The sequence below is a fragment of the Cynocephalus volans genome, chromosome 1 (assembly GCF_027409185.1).
Source record: "Cynocephalus volans isolate mCynVol1 chromosome 1, mCynVol1.pri, whole genome shotgun sequence".
NCBI classification, from domain to species: domain Eukaryota; kingdom Metazoa; phylum Chordata; class Mammalia; order Dermoptera; family Cynocephalidae; genus Cynocephalus; species Cynocephalus volans.
This window is the reverse complement of record NC_084460.1, coordinates 3,888,184-3,904,863: the sequence shown is the minus strand read 5'-3', so window position 1 is coordinate 3,904,863 and position 16,680 is coordinate 3,888,184. Positions and strand designations below refer to the sequence as shown.

At 49.9% G+C, this 16,680-nt stretch overlaps 1 protein-coding gene across 1 annotated transcript; it reads right to left on the bottom strand.

Annotated features, from left to right (window-relative positions):
* Positions 1-109: 109 nt before the first annotated feature.
* NRIP2 (nuclear receptor interacting protein 2) lies at positions 110-6,334 on the bottom strand. The gene is made up of 6 exons (XM_063113115.1): positions 6,146-6,334; positions 2,711-2,863; positions 1,480-1,562; positions 994-1,115; positions 715-767; positions 110-417 (listed from the first exon to the last, which is right to left on the bottom strand). The coding sequence occupies exons 1-6, from the start codon at positions 6,332-6,334 to the stop codon at positions 325-327; spliced, it is 693 nt and encodes a 230-aa protein (XP_062969185.1). The 3' UTR covers positions 110-324.
* Positions 6,335-16,680: the final 10,346 nt, after the last annotated feature.

Below are 16,680 nucleotides of genomic sequence, written 5' to 3'. Positions count from 1 at the left end.
CCAAGCCTGGAGCCCCACTGTGCTCAGGTCCCTTGCAGTCCTGCTCTGGCTTTGCTCTTCTTGGGAGAGGAATGAGAGAGAACAGGGAAACCAGAACCCCAGGATCATAGGCCCTCTAGTGAAAACTCCTAGGAGGTAGGACAGCTGCTGAGAAGCAGAGAAGAAAGTGGCCGACCAAGAGAAGTGGGACAGCAGGGGTCAGGTGGTGATAAAAGGGACAGACACAGTAGTCCCCAGCTACCCGGCTCCAGTAATGCTCCTGTTCCCCACACGGCTCTTTCTCCAAGGCACAGCATTTCCCCTGGGGACTGACTGGGACTGTGGTCACTGGCTGGGCTCTTGGTACACAGGCAGGAAGGGCAGCTCTGAGAATGGGGCTTTCAGCCGCAGCACTCCGTGTTCCAGGTCGATGCAGCACTGGGGTGTGCAGCAAGGAATGAGAGGTTACCTCCCCCAGCCCACTCTCTTCTGTCCCCCTCCTACCTTCCACAGCTCCCACCTGCTCCTTGCTCTTCCCCTGTTCCCATTTACCTGGACCCATGGGAGGGAGGGACCCAGCTCTCTTGACTTTTGCTTGTGGGTAACTAAAGAGCCTCTAAAAGGTGAAATTGCGCGTCTCCAAGTCCCTCTCACAGAACCCGATCATGCTGCACAGCCGTGCCTTCTACCTCTTTTCCCAGCACCTTGGGTCGGGCCCCGATGTGGGTGCCTTACCTTGAGAGAAAGCAGAGTCTGCAGTCCAAGACAGAGCTCAGGGCTCTGGACATCTGCAGGAACCATGTGAAAACAGAAAGGTCTGAACGTGCCCAGCAGTCACTGCCCTCCTCTCAGCCCTTCTCTGTCCACCCCATCCCCCAGGTCTGGGAACACTGTCACAGAGATTAGGGATATCAGAGCATCTTGGGGACACCTTGTACTGGCAGGGGCTGAAAGTCTGTCTTCGCCCCACCTGGAAGAGGCGAGCAACTGGTTGTTGGTGAAGGAAGGACTTACCCACCACCTGGGCCGAGCATGCCACAGTCTCCTGCCCCAGCTGTAGCTCCAGCTGCTCCACCTGGGTCGGGGGCCCAGGAGTCAGGTCCCCACCTGGGGCTTTTAGGACCCTCGTCCCTAACCTGTGGTTGGGAAACAAGGGTTATGGCCACTACATCCCCCTCTTCCACCTCCATTAATCAGCTCATGTCCCTCTCTACTGTACTTTGGATTCTCCTCCAATCCCTGGCACCACATGGGGTCTAAATGCTTGTCTTCCCTGCCAAGGCCTCCTAGCCACTCTTTTTTTTTTTTTTCTTTTTTGTAACAGCTTTATTGAGACATAATTCATAAACCATAAAATTCACTCTTCACAGTGTACAGTTCAGTAGTTTTTAGTGTATTTACAGAATTGTGCAACCATCACCACTATCTAATTTGAGAGTATTTGTGTCACCCCAAAAAGAAGCCGCATCCCTCACTCGCTTGTTTGGGCCACGCTCTTACCCCAGGCGGCTGAGGCATCCAGCGGAGATCCGATTGTGCTGGGTGCCTGTGTCCACGGCCACTCTGAGCAGCTGGTCCCGGCACTAAGAAAGAGGGATTGCGGTGGACCAGTGAGCCCCCAGCAGAATGGATTGGGCTTGGATCCTTCCACTTTCCCAACCTTTGATTTAGAAATAAGTGGAGGGAATAGTTCATTTAAAATTTATGGGACTCATACAATTGAGGCAAAATTGACTCTCAGGTAAAGGAATCTTGGAAAAGATCTGGCCAGAAATGGAGGTTTGGGAGGTTGAGGGACCTCCTGGTTAGAGAACTCTGGGTTAGGAAGAAAGGAGGGATGAGAAGACTGGGATCTCTTGTTACAAAACTCAAATGTGGGCAACCAAGAGGTTCACCACTGGAAACAAAGGAAGACTGCGCGTTCACTCTCTGGGATGTACGCAGATGTTTGGTATACCCAGGGGCATTCACACGCACATCGTTTTCCCATCCCAAGCATGTATCGAGCATCTGCTGTGCATAAGGTGTGTTGCTGGAAGGTCCGTCAATGAACGCTCTTCCTTAGGAGTCTAAAGGAAGTAAACGTAGCTCTACGGTGTGGTAGAAAGTCTGAAGGTCTGTGAGAGGTTGTGAATAAAGGCCCTGGGGGTTGAGAGGAGGAAAGGCGGTTTCCTACTGGAGAAGTCGGAAAGGTTTCAAGGAGGAGGTAACATCTGAGCTGGGCCTTAAAAGACGGTAGAGTGTGGACAGTGGGGGGCAGGAGGAGAGCTCTCCAGGCAGGTGAACACCGAACAGAGACGCAGCAGAAGAGCAGTGGGCATTTACTGGGTTCAGCAGCGATCAGATGGCTAAACAGCTCCAGGGATGACGAGGTCGTCACCTCGGGACACAGGAGCCGTTTCCAGGAGGGTTGCGTTGTCCGTATGCACACACACTGCTAGTACTTGTAGAGCACCCTGATGAGGACTTACATATTCACACTGAAGTATTATGCTTTGATAAAGGAAAGGGCTAGAGTACTGGTGGTGAAAGATGGACTGCACAGAGGGAAGATGGGTTGAGGCAGGGAGGAAAGAAGACAGGACCCCAGTTCTGGTCCAGGCTTGGGGAAGAAGTGCCTTTTCTCCCTCCCTCCCTCACCAGTCAGGGCAAAAGGGAGAGCCTATGAAGAAAGCCAGCCAGCTGTAGGCAGGGTTGTTAATGAAGGCCAGTGCCCTGGGAGGCCCCTCACCTTGCAGTTGACCAGAAGAGCTGGGGTCTCTGTCCTACTGGTCTTCCTCCTGCTCTCCTGGCCATGAATCAGGGCCTGCACCAGGGGAGACTCCCCCTGGAGCCGACTCTGGCTTCCCTCCACCAGGCGTCTTTGGATCACGCTGTGCGGCTGCTGGCTCCATCACAAAACAAGGTAGACAGGTCTAAACCTAGGTATCTGGGCCACTCAGTTCCCCACCTCAGACATCCCAGGATGCTTTCCCCAACCCCACGCCAGACCTGAGAAATCAGTAAGAAAGTGGCAGGAGCTTACCCAAGGATCCCAGCAGTCAGATAATTAGATCAGAGTAAATCCCAGTATCAGATCATGCTATTTTTCTGGGACCCTAATATACTACTCAGCAATGAAGAAACGGGAAGAGAACAGTCCATTCCAAGTTTGACTGACCAAGTGGCTCTAGGCACATTTCAGGAACTAGTGTGCTTGCAGGAAATTTTGTCTCAAACCTACATTTTTTTTTTCCTTAGGGTATTTTCCCCTCCGACCTCCCTCAATGGGCAGCAGGTCCCAGGTTGATGGCATCTTCAGAAATAGTATGGTGGGAGTCATCCTTCACCTCTCCCTCATCTGCAGCCACCCCCACCCCATCCAGTCACTTCTAAATTCTGCCAGTTTTGCCTCCTGTATCCCTTTTTTCTATTACTGCCTTTGTCCCAACCTCCCCTTCAGCTCTCCTGGAGCACTGGGATACTTTCTTGTGTTCATCAGAACCTGCTTCCAGTACTGTTGCCTTTCAAGTACACCTGCTCAAAGCCTCCAGACTGATTTATTATCTAAAGCCCTGGCTATTCAAAAGTGTGGTCCTCAGATCAGCAACTTTAACACTATTTGGAAGCCTGTGTAGCATCACACACCGACTGATTCAGAAGTTTCATTGCTACAAGATCCCCAGGTGATTTGTGTGCACATGAAAGTTTAAGCACCAAGGTAAAGCATCAAACTAACCATGTTACTCCCTTGTTTTAAATGCACCAAAGACACCTCATTGCTCACATGATGGAGCCCAAAGTTTTTAAGGTGATCCGCAGCCCAGATGACCTGGCTGCTGCCTGAGTCTTCAGCCTCCTGTCCCCCTCGCTGCTCGTCTGCCCCAGCAGCACTGCCCGTACTGCTGTAGCAGGCTGCTCTCCACCTGCATGCCTTCACACCTGCCTGCTCACCCCTCTTCCTGAAAGTCCCCTTTCTTCCCCCCCACCCCTTCTCTTCTCTGGAACGCACTGGATCAGTGGCTCAACACGCTTTATTCAGGAGAGAGGTTTTTATTTTGGATCTGGGATTCCCAGTGCATCCTGTAATTAGTGCAGGATTTACCTTCTTTGGGATACCCTCTCTGACCTCATCGTGCCCCTCCCTTCACACACACCAGGCTGAGGTAATGCCCCTTAGCTCCCTTTGTCATGCTTCTTATAAATGTTATTTATGGATTTCACTCCCTGTTAGCCTGGAGAGCTCTTGAGGTCAGCCCTGTATCTCATCTTTATACCCCAGGACCTAGCTCAGCATCAAGTGGGCACTCAATACATGCTGGCCAAAGATCCCCAGGCTCCACGCACTTTTCCACCTTCCCTTTCCCTTTGAGACCCTGGGGTTGTTTTTATACCCTTGGCTTAATGAGGCCCTGGAGGCTATTCCCCAGCAACAGCAGGAGACCGAGCCCTGGGAAAAGGGCAGGAGCTCTGGGACTGGCTGGAAGGAGGGGCTCCGCAGTTCCCATCTCCTTCCACCTTTCCCACGATGGGTATAGGCTCCCTCCGTTGTGCTCTTTGCTCCAGAGCTATGCCAAGGATCCTTCCAAGCTGTTGTGTCTTGGCTCCCAAAGCCACAGGAGGTAACTGCTAGAGATCAATTCAGGAGGTCCTGAGGCAGAAGAGAGGTGAAAAGCCCAGGACTTTCTCATCAAAAGGCTGGACCTGCCACTCTGGGATGGTCATGTTGATCAAGCATCTTCTCCTGGGCCAAATTGATGTAGGATGGTCCCAAACAGAGGTAGAGGCTATAGGGTCCTAGCCACTGAGAACCAAAGAACCTGCTTCCCTGTTCCATCCCCGTTTCTTGGCTGCACTTACCAAGTTTGCGAGGAACAAGCCCCTGTAGTTCTGTGAATTAAAATCTCATTCCAATCACTTTTCCTCTTTGGGGGTACTGGAATGGGCTAGAGGACTGCCTAGCCTCTGGGCTGGATCCCTAGAGGGGAAACCAGGCTGGAGGAGTATAGAAGTAGGGCCAGGTCAGGAGAGGCCAGGAAGGGCTGCGTTTGCCTCCAGACTCCCAGAGGCCGCCGGGGTGGCCTCAGGCCACTGACATGCTTCTTACCTCACAGGTTGTAGGCCCTGCCGAGCACCCTCCCCTTAGACCCTCTGACTAGGAGATGGGACAGGGAACAGAGTGCTCCCAAGCCTTTCTATAAAGGCCTTCCTCTCTCCTACGGGTCAGAGGCCAGATGTAATTCCATATTCTCTGGATCCTACAGAGCTCACTTCATCTCCCAGGCTAAATGGAATAATAGTAGCATTTATAGATGCTTTCTGTTCCCCAGGCACTGCTCATGTAACTCTCACAACCACCCTACAAGGTAGATCCTACTAATGTATCCTCATTTCACAGATGAAGAAACTAAGGCACGGAGACACAAAGTAACTTGCCCTAGGTACTAAGTGGCAGAGCCAGGATCTGATCCCAAGTAAAGTGGCTCCAAGGCCCCTGCTCTTAACCAGGACCTCTCAGAGGTCCCCGACCCACTCTCCTCAGCGCTACTCCCCTGCCCCATCCCCCTGGAGGCCATAGTCGCTGCAGTGGTAGAGAAGGAAAGGAGCCTGGAAGGGCCATCCACCCGGGACGGAGGGAGGGAGGGATGGGGGCACTCGCGGAGGCCAAGGGCCCAGGCACGATCCGTATGAAACCCTGGTGCCCCGAACCGCTTTGATTCTGAGATGAAAAGGCGAATGAATGGGCAGATCTGATAGGAGGGAGTCTGTGGTGCCGGGAGAGCAGGGGAGTCACAACCCTAAACTGGCCAGTCCTCCCGCCTTAGATGACTGCTCCAGAGGGCTCCTGTGTCCCTGAAGGCCTCTGCTCCTAAACAACACGGCTCCTCCCAACCCCTAAGATAAGCGCTGGGCTGTTAGAGAAAAAGGTGGGGGAAGCTGAGCAACGAGAAAAGGACCCCTCAGAGCCACCAGGTGTTGGGGTCGTCCCTGTGAGGAGCCTGAGAATGGTCAAAGCAAAGCCCCTCAAACTGGCAGGAGGGTCTCTCCCCATCTCAGCAGGGGAAGGGTTCTGAAGGCTGAGGGTCCACACTGTGTGGTCCTCCCAACCCATCCTCAGGATATGGGGAAAGGGGAGAAAGGACCAGGGGACATTCTTGGGGTTGAGCAGGGGAGAGGGCTGCCTCACCAAGTCCTTGGAGGTGCCGAGCCTCTTGAGGCCGTCCAGGGGCAGCAGGTCAGCAGAGTCCTTGTGCAGAAACTGGGTGGCCTGTTTGAGTCGGCGCTGCTGGCTCAGGTGGGCTCGGTCCCGAAGCTCTGCCTCCTGTCCCCTCCTGGTGTCTCCTTCATCTCTCCTGGCCTCCTGCCTGGTGCTCATGGCCCCTGTGGGGAGGAGCAGGGCGGGGGCTCCTGAGGGGGTCTCCCTGTGTCCCCTGCTTCTGTGAGTCCCTGCAGTTTCCAGCCTGTCTCTGTTCCCTGGACTGCAGCTCTGACAGGAGGGTCTCGGCGGGAGGGAAAGAGGAAATAAATAACGTGCAGGAGCAGCCGCGTCAGACACCAGTTTGCCGAGACTGCAGCAGAGGGAGCAAGGCTCCGGCTGGAAAAACCCAGCGCTGGAAGAGAGGGAGGGTGGGCAAGGCTGCAGCTGGCGCTGGGCAGCAGCTCTGGGTGTGCGGTCCTGGTCAGAGTGGGCTTCAGAAAGGACGTGTGTGTATGCGTGTGTCAACTGTGTGTGAAGAAGCGCATGTCACTGCGTGGGGTGGCAGTCCGGCGCCTTGTAAGTGTGGGGACTTGGCTCTGCTTGGCATCCCTCCCGGTCTCCCCCCACCCCGGGCTGCCCAACTGTGTCCTCCACCTGCAGCCCAGGGGTCAGGGTGCAGAACAGAGAGGGGCAACGTGAAAGTGCCTTTCCCTCCTCCTGAGCACAGAGGTTCACCTTTCTGGGCCTCTCCCTCTCAACATAGCAGATGTCCGATTCTTTATGTGATTCACTCTGGTGTCTGGGTTTCAGGTGGCAAGAGAGCGGCTTAGAGTCCCCACACAAGTCGGGCTCTGGCGTCTCCTGGATGCAAGTCTCCTCAAGTCCTGGCTGTTAAAAAATGTTATATTCAGGGCTGAGCCCGTGGCGTACTCGCGTTGCTGGGAGCGCAGCGACGCTCCGGCCACAGGTTCGGATCCTATATAGGACTAGCCGGTGCACTCACTGGCTGAGTGCCGGTCACGAAAAAGACAAAAAAAAAAAAAAAAAAAAAGTTATATTCCAAACATGCAGAAGTTATAAAGAACAAGATAGCCGATACTCTGTATTCACTACCCAGGTAAAAAAGTAAACCGTAGGCTGGCCTGTTAGCTCTGTTTGTTAGAGTGCACTGCTGATAGCACCAAGGTCCAGGGTTCAATCCCTGCACCGGCCAGCCACTGAAAGTAAAAATAAACTATTGCCAATATGGCCTAATATCCCTGTGTTCCTCCTGCCTCCTGAGTTTGGTGTTTGTCACTCCCGGACTTCTCTTTGCACTCTTTATGCATATACATATGTATGTATCCCAAGCAAGACAGCATTTGGTTTTGCCTGATGCACAGTATATATTTTTCTGCAATTTGCTGTTTGTTGCTCAATATTTATTAGTGAGATTCATTTAAGAGATATGCATAGCTCTAGTTATTTCATCTTAACTCCTATATAATACAGTATTCCACTATATAAATACATTACATTTAGGAAACTTTGGTTATATTTCATTTTTTGCTCTTACGACCAATGCTACTATAAACATTTTTGCATACACCTCCTGGGGCACATGTGTAAACATTTTTCTAGAGTTTATACCTAGGAGTGAAATTTCAGGACCAGCAGATATATTTTTCGTTTGTTTTGTCGGCTAGCTGGTGTGGGGATCTGAACCCTTGACCTTGGTGTCTCAACACCATTCTCTAACCGACTGAGCTAACCAGCCAGCCCAGGGACAACAGATATACATCTTCCCCTTCTGTGGCATATTGCCAAGTTGCCCACCAAACTGTTTATACTAATGTACACTCCAGACAGCAGTGTATGGGGGTCCTCAGGTTCCGTGTCCTTGCCAACACCTGCTATCTGGCTTTTTATAGCCCTGGCTCGTCTTCATCAGATACCTCTCTCCTCCTTTCATCTTTACATCGTAAGAACGCCTTGGTCAAGCGCCTGTTTATATGTGGTGGATGCTTGGTATGCATCCCACCCCAGCCCTGCTCCCTAGGGGTGCAATCTGATCCAGACAACTCCAGGGCACATGCACCTTCACACTCACGCAAACCAGATGTCCACTGAGCTTCTGTGCACCAAGCCTTCTTCAGACACTCTCACAACTGCTACATTTTTTATGTGAGGAAGTATTGTCTTGCGATCCCATTTACAGGTAAGGAAGGTACTTGTTATGGGACCTCATTTGTGACCTTATTTGGAGATTGGTTTATGCAGATAAAATCAGGTTAAGATGAGGTCATTAGAGAGAGCCCTAATGCAATATGACTAATTTTAGTCCTTCCTAGAAGGAGAAATTTGGACACACAGAGAGATGCACACAGGGAGAACACCATGTGAACATGAAGGCTGAGGAACAACTAAGATTGTCAGCAAACGACCAGAAATCAGGAGAGAGACCTGGAACAGACCCTTCCTCACAGTCCTCAGATGAACTAACCCTGCCAGCACCTTGCTCTTGGACTTTCAGATTCCAGAACTGTGAGACCACACATCGCTATTGCTTAAGCCACACAAGTTTGTGGCACTTTGCTATGGCAGCCTCAGGATACTAGTACACTAAGTCTTAGAAAACTTGCCCAAGGGCCGGCCCGTGGCTCACTCAGGAGAGTGGGGTGCTGATAACACCAAGGCCCCGGGTTCGGATCCCATATAGGGATGGCCGGTTTGCTCGCTGGCTGAGCGTGGTGCTGACAACACCAAGTCAAGGGTTAAGATCCCCTTACCGGTCATCTTTTGGAAAAAAAAAAAAAAAACTTGCCCAAGATTCAGTTACTGTGTGGCAGAGCCAGGAATGAACCGCTTGTGTTCTGTTTCCCAAGGCCTATTCAGTTTCTACTATCCCAGGAGGAGAATGCTGATGGAGATGATAACCAAAATGATGGAATGAAAACCAAACTACAGTGTGATTCCTTCCATCCAGCTCTGTCCCACCCAGATCCTGGCTTGATTTGGACCTGGCTTTACCAGAATTTTCCAGCTCCCTCCCATGTCTTAACAGCTATCACCAACCATATGCTTGCCTGGGACAGAGGTGAAGAGGGCTCACTGACATGTTGTGCTGGGTTCCTGTGGTTGTTTCAACAGGATTAGCTGTATGCTCTGACAGATCAGTGATGACACACACAGTGTGACGCTGGGAGGCCCTAGTGCTGAAAAGTATCTCCTCCAACTTGCTTTATTCTTAGCAATTCATTCCTTAGGTTTGAAAATGCTTCCACATCTTTGAGAATTGTTTATTAATTCATCCTTTGGAGGCATAATGCTAAGTTATCAATTAACAAGGATGAGATGGCTCTAAGGCACTTTGCACAGTTGTCTTGAGTCAGCCTGACACCTTGGACGGGATGTCTCAGGACTCTCAGGCAAGCTTAGGTCCATGAACTGCACTCCAGGGAAGAGCACATGTGCCTGTGGCATGGAACAGAGAATCCGGACTCAGGTTTGGAGGGTGTGAGGCTGGGGACGTCGGCTCCTCTTTTCCTGTTGATCTGATAAGGCCTTTGTTGCCTGGCCCTGGGAACCACTCATGCTAAGGAAATGCCATTCTCTGGAATGTAGCTGTGGAATAGGAGTGTTCTGTGACCCCAACTGTAGGGCTAGGGCCTGGAGCTCACAGACCCCTCAAAGCCGTTCACAAACTCTTCACACACAGGTCTACAAACTAGGTAACAGGAAAAAGGTCCTTGGAGCCTTGGTTGAAGAATAATAATCTTTATTCAGTGCACGCGCGTGCGCGCGCGCACACACACGTTGAAGAGGTAGGCAGTCCAAAGAGAAACTGAGCAGCTGCCAGCAAAGTAAGTGTGCTCTATTTTTAGACCAAGCTCTGCCAAGCTGGTGCTTCACATGCTGAAGAACACAAGAATAGCAACGAGCTAAAAAGATACACAGGTGTGCATGCACACTAACTCCACCCCACACAACTTGTTTACAAAGAATGTGCTGCACCACCCCCAACCTGACCTGAGGCAAGGGAGCCTGACCAAACTACTCTATTTTCCCCACACCAACTAATACCACCTCAGGACCATCTTGGGGTAGGACTCAGAGGTAAGGAGAATCTCTTTTGCCTTTTTGTGTGTCTTGTCTCTGTCCTTCCCCCAAGTTGCAGGGAGAATGGAAATGTTCTAGCACTATAGAGCTCTGAGATCTTTCTCAGGATCTGAGGAAATCCCATTGGTTTGATGGCGGAGAATGGCAGGGAATGTTCTAAGGCTAGTCTGTATCCTCAGCTGGGTTGTTTGTGTCTTTGCCAATAATTCACCACCAGGCACTCATACCAGCAGGACAACTGGCTGGTTGGTGCCCTCTACAGAGCAGAGAACATGGAACACTGCCAAGGAGTGCATTCTAAAACTCGCCTGGGAGCCATGGGTCTCTGTGTTTCTAATGATGATAAAGACTGAGAAGGGCCTCAAAAGGAGAGGTTTTCCTGCCCTGCCAGCCTCATAAGACCTCAGGCTTGAAGGCCTTCTAGAAAACTTTCTGCCTTTAGATAAAATCAGATTACACCTTGTATTTGCCATTGCATCAGACAATCATTAGTGATTCTAGACTTGAGCTGTCCCATACAGTAGCCACCAGCCACATGTGGCTACTGAGCACTTGAGATGCAGCTGGTCTGAACTGAGATGTGCCATGTATTAGTCTGTTTTGTGTTGCTATAACAGAAATACCTGAGACTGGGTAATTTATAAAGAACAGAGCTTTATTTGGCTTACGATTCTGGGACAGCTGCATCTGGCGTGAGCCTCAGGCTGCTTCTACTCATGGTGCAAAGTGGGAGGCAGCTGGAGGGTACAAGCAGATCACATGGCAACAGGAAGCAACAGAGAAAAAACAAGAGAAAGGAAGCAAGAGAGAGAGAGAGGAGGTGCCAGGGTCTTTTAAACAACCAGCTCGCATGGGAACTAATAGAGCGAGAACTCACTCATTAATCCCCCCACCTAGGGAGAACATTAATCCATTCATGAGGGATCCACCCCCATGACTCAATCAGTTTCCAACACTGCCACATTGGGGATCAGATTTCCACATGAGTTTTGGCAGGGACGACACATCCAAACTCTATCATGCCACAAGTATAAAATACACACTAGATTTTTAAAACAATACAAAAAACAGTCTGAAACATCTCATTATTTTCCTATTGATTACATGATTTTATATGGATATTATTTTGGATCTACTGGGTTAGATAAAAACATTATAAAAATTAATTTCACCTGTTTTTTTTTTTACATTTGTAATGTTGTAACTAAAAAATGTTTAATGACATATATGGCTGCATTATATTTCTGTTGGTCAGCACTGGTCTCCGTAGACTTTACAGCTCGTTTCCTCTAACATGATGTAATACTCCAGCATCTCTCACCCTGTCAGGAAGTTCTTTCTTATATCTAATCTAAATCCCTTTAGCTGTATTCAAAGTCCCTGCCCTCTTGTCCAAGCCTTGGTAGAGATGGAGATTAACTGTATCCCACCTTCCTCGTGACAGCCTTACATGCCTTTCAATTTCTTTATGCCTTTTCTTTTCAACATTCATCCCTGAATGCTGGTTAGTGCCAATTCTTATCTCTGCTGGTAGGGGTAGCAAGGAAGTGCTTCTGGCCCAATGAAGTCACCCAGTCAAATGCCAAGCCACATAAGGAAACTCCCAGAATATTCTTGATAGAATCGGTTATTCAGAGCTAGACAAACAGCTCCCTTGAGCCCGTGGAGGGTAGAGAGCAGCCAGTTCTATTTCGGGCTTTCTCCTCTGGGCCTGTCAGATCTGCTGAAGACAGGAATTAAGTTGTTTCCCAGAATTATCCTGTCCAGCAAAGGTCCCAGGAACCCTGTGTCAGTTTTGAAATTTATCACCAGGAGAAAACACTCCCCTACTCCCACACCAAAAAGGTAGATCTTCCAAAGACTACCAGGCTAAAACAACTTTTTATATTTGTGGCACTGGGATGATTTTCCTATTTTATGGAAGGCAAGACCAAAGCACTATTAACCTAAATAGCAGAGAGAGTCTCTCTAGAAGAACAATGGGCTTAATCGGGAATGGAACGTTGCGATGGGAATGCATGTGCCATGTGAAAAGGGAGGAAGAGGAAGACAAAGGGTTTTAAAGGAAAAATGATCGATCCCAAATAATTGTTTTGGGATCATTTTCCTTGGCTATAAGGATCAATAACAAAAGTGATGCCGGTCAGAGGTTGGACAGGCACCTGCTGGGCAGATGTCCTTGCAGAAGTATTTTTTGTGTAAGGGTGTGATGACCTTTGCATGAGGTTGTGGTTTTGCAGACTCCTTCATGATAGTTCTTGTTATCAGGCATTCGTGCATGAGAATTCCCCTCTTCACGGCCTTTCCCTGGCTCTGTCTGTCAGGGGGTTTAACATATGTTACTCCATTTTGATTCTGACAACTTTCACAGCACAGAAAGATCAAGCAGTTTGTCTCTGTTGATGAGAGCAGACTGAGCTGAAACAAGCTTGGTCACAAATTCCAATTCTGTTATTTACTAGCTGAGTGACCTCAGGTCAAGTGCTTAATCATTTGGAATCTATTTTTTCATCTGTAAAATGAAATAACACACAATTTGTAGGGTTGGTGTGAAGTTTAAATGAGAGGCAGAATGGCAAAAAACAATAAACTCTGTGCCTCAGTTTACTTAAATGTAAAATGGAAATTATAACAGGACCTACTTCATAGTGTTGTGAGAATTACATGGGTTGATTCATGTAAATCTCTCAAGTGGTGCCTGCCCCACAGTAAGTGCTGAGAAAACATTTGCTGTTTCTTGGGAATCGTGTGCAGTCAGGGCTCTTCCATATCTGCAGGTTCTGCATCTGAGGATTCAACCAACTGTGGCTCGAAAGTATTTTTTAAAATAAAATAAAATAATACAATAAAAAATGATTCAAATAAAAAAGTACATTATAACTACTATTTACATAGCATTTACATTGTATTAGGTATTATAGATAATCTAGGGATGATTTAAAGTATGTGGGAGGAGTGTGTAAGTTGTATGCAAATACCATGCCATTTTATATATGAGATGGGAGCATCTGTGGATTTTGGTATCCACAGGGGTGGGGGGATGTTTGTTTTGGAACCAATCCCTCTTGGATACTGAGGGACGACTGTACGTACACACATGTGTATGTGCACATACACACGCACACAAGTACAGACACACGCTGACTTAGGTCCCGCTCCTCTCTGCTCTCATAGTACAGCTGGATCAAGTATCTATTACATTATTTCTCACACTATTTTATAATTGTTTACTCATCCATCTTCCCACTATATCCTAAGCTTTATAAGGACAGGCCCTTTCTTCCCTCCTGTCTCTCTTCTTCCACAAAATATGTTGAATGAATTATTCAGCAGGACTCCAGAGGACACGAGAGGAAACATTCTGTTATTATCCCAACCACTCTGATGAGGAGACCCAGTGTTTTAGTCCGTTTTGTGTTGCTATAACAGAAATACCTGAGACTGGGTAATGTATAAGGAAAAGAGGTTTATTTGGCTTACGATTCTGGGATGGCTGCATCTGGCACGGGCCTCACGCTGCTTCTACTCATGGCGGAAAGTGGCAGGCAGCCGGGTACAAGCAGATCACATGGCGAGAGGAAGCAAGAGAGAGGAAGCAAGAGAGAGAGAGAGAGCTTCACCTCTTTCCTCTGTCCTTTATTCTCTCCGGACCCCCAGTGGATTGGATGGTTCCCACCCACACTGAGGGTGGGTCTTTCCCACCCAGGCCACTCCGACTCTCATACTAATCTCTGCTGGAAACACCCTCATGGACACACCTGAAAAGATAGCATTACCAGGTTTCTCAGCATTCCTTCATCTAACCAAGTTGACATCTAGAATTAACCTTCACGCCCAGGAATAGCCTGTGAAGCGCTACCTGCTACTTCAGCAGAGTGCAGCAGGTGCCACAGGCAGTCGCTCCAGACCCTGCCTTCTCTTCCCCTTTCCCTTGCTCCCACATGACTTATTTACCAGTCTCTCTCGTCCCCTGGGCGGTGTGCCCCAATCTTGATCCTGCAAGTGCCCTCAAAATATCAGGTGGAATGGCCCAACTCCTTCCAAACATTCTGGACCTCTGGGCTCCAGCAAAGCCTCCAGCTTTGTCTCTCCTCTGGCTCCAGTACTCCTCTCCCTCCCTCTTCTGTCCTTTTTCTTTCCTGCTTCCATTCCCCTCCATTTCCTCCTTCCTCCTTGCCTAAGCTTTGGGCCTGTTCTTGGCCCCCTTGGACATGACCTCCCCTTTCTAGTGATCCTCGGGCTATAGAAGTCACTGACTTGTCTAGGAACCACGTCACGATACCTAGTGTCAGTGTTGGATGAACATCCAATGAGAAACGTAGTGGGCTAAAGGGGCCACACATCAAAACTCCTTGGAATGTGAACAATGGCAAGTGCAGCCACATTATCTACAAGCACGTATGCATTTGTGAGGCTCTGTCCTGGACCTGCAGAGAAGGCGTTGGCTCGGGACTAACGAAAGGTGGGCTACTCTAAGAATAGCCACAGAAACCACCAAATATGATGGTAAGTGGGCAGCAGCAACTGTTTACCTTGTTTGATGACAAGAGTAAATGCAGGTGGCTCAGTGGTCTGCACAAGTAAGGAGAAGGCTTAGTGGGGACAAGAGGCACCAAGACAAAGGGCTTGGCACAGGTGCGTCCATGATGAGTAGAAACCATTGGCCAGAGGATCCTGGGAGGTGGGAGTCGAGTTGGAGGCAACCCACAGAGAGGATCTTAATTCTGATTTGTCAGCTGAGGGAGCAGCTGTGGGGCTTCTGCAGTGTGACAATGAGATGGGACAGCCCTGGCGGACAGTCAGATGAAAGATCACAACTGGCAACGCGGCCAGTTCCATGTGATCTCCCCGGGGTTCCCAGTCCCCACAGCTTCCAGTGCTCACTGGCCCCAGCTGTTCCTCAGGCCCCCAGCAACTGGGGAACGTGATCTCGCCTCAGCAGCCCGGCTTGTGAGATCACCACTGGGCTTGGGGAGCGGTAGGGGTGGGAGGGGAGATGTCGGCCCAGAAGGGCTCTGATGGCTTCCTGTGCTGGGATTGACTACTGTCTGTGAAGCTGGAGGCATTCAGCAGGGCACAGGTGCTCTGGGGGTGGTGTGCTGGGTCTGTGGGGGGCAGGGGCATCCACCCTCCATTCCTGCTTTCTCTCAATCTACACTCCAGTTATAGTGAAAGAACAGATCTTCAAGGCAGGCCCAGGTTATGGGGATACACCCCAGCCCCAAATGCTTTCAAGGACTCCATATTCATTAGTTTATGGGGTGTGGGTTGGGGGGGTATTCATGGTACCAGCCAGTTGGATGGCAGGCTGAGCTGGGGATTGCCGTATTAGAGTCCCCAGGCCCAGGAGGAGATATGGTTGCTATTGTTGTCCCCTCCATGGCCTGTGGCACTCGGGAACTTGGGGATTCTCTCTTCTGCATCTCTGGCTGGCCGGTGGGCAAGAGGGCCCCAGTAATGCTCTAGTCCCTCTTCTAGCAGGGAAGAACTGCTCCAGAGGGCAGAGTGCGCAGGGGGTGGGGGGCCCTGACTTGAGGCGAGGAGCCTCTGGGGTGGCCTGTGTCTGCCAGGCAGGAGTCCGGGTAAGCTCAGCCCTCTCTCTCCGCTCTCCCCTGGCTTGAGACCCGAGAGGAGGCAGCCCGCTCTCAAGAGTCCCAGTGGCCTCCCGCCTCCCATCCCCCAGATCTTCATGTGAACCCTCTAAGTATCTCCAGGGCCTCTTGTCGTGGAGGTGGCAAGTTGCCTGAGAAGCAGGATGACAACAAAGGCTCCGGAGTGTAGGGGGCTCCTATCCTGCCTCCAGGAGGGGAGGGACTGCCTGGCTTTGTGGTCACAAAGGAGCTCTGGTTTGCCATATATATACAAACCGAGGGTATTAGACTTGTTTTCTAGTGGCCTGCCCAGCTCTGACACTTCTGGGTCCTGTGTGAAGGAGCCCTCCTTTCCACCATCAGTCCTAATCCAGTGGGGAGAATGTGTCGATTCCCAGAGCCTTGGTACTGCCTTGGAGTACCCAGGAAATTTTCCTTCACTCCTTGGTCCCACCCCTCCCCCACGGGCAAAGGCAGCGTGGAGAAGGGCCGTGTAGCAGCATTCCAGACTTGGAGCTAGAAGGAACATGGCAGACGCCCCACACAAGTCCAGGCACTATAATTAATTTAGATGAAATTCACATAAGATTTGCCATTTTAAAGCATACAATTCAGTGGCATTTAGTTCAATCATAATGTTGTACAACCACCACCTCTAACTAGTTCCAAAATATTTTCTTTAAAAAAATTTTTTTTTTATGTTTAAGATTATTTTTGGCAGCTGGCCAGTACTGAGATAGAACCCAGGACCTTGGTGTTATCAGCACCATGCTCTAGCCAACTGGGCTAACCAGCCAGCCCCCAAAATAGTTTCAATTCCCCCCTCCCCCAGAA

What these genes read in the sequence shown, in the direction of transcription:
- NRIP2 (XM_063113115.1), bottom strand. Translation starts at nt 6,334, where the DNA reads ATGAGCACCAGGCAGGAGGCCAGGAGAGATGAAGGAGACACCAGGAGG. An exon ending in GGATGCCTCAGCCGCCTGGG is followed by an intron (nt 1,116 to 1,479) that starts GTAAGAGCGTGG and finishes TCCCAACCACAG; the next exon opens with GTTAGGGACGAGGGTCCTAA. An exon ending in AGACTCTGCTTTCTCTCAAG is followed by an intron (nt 418 to 714) that starts GTAAGGCACCCA and finishes TGCACACCCCAG; the next exon opens with TGCTGCATCGACCTGGAACA.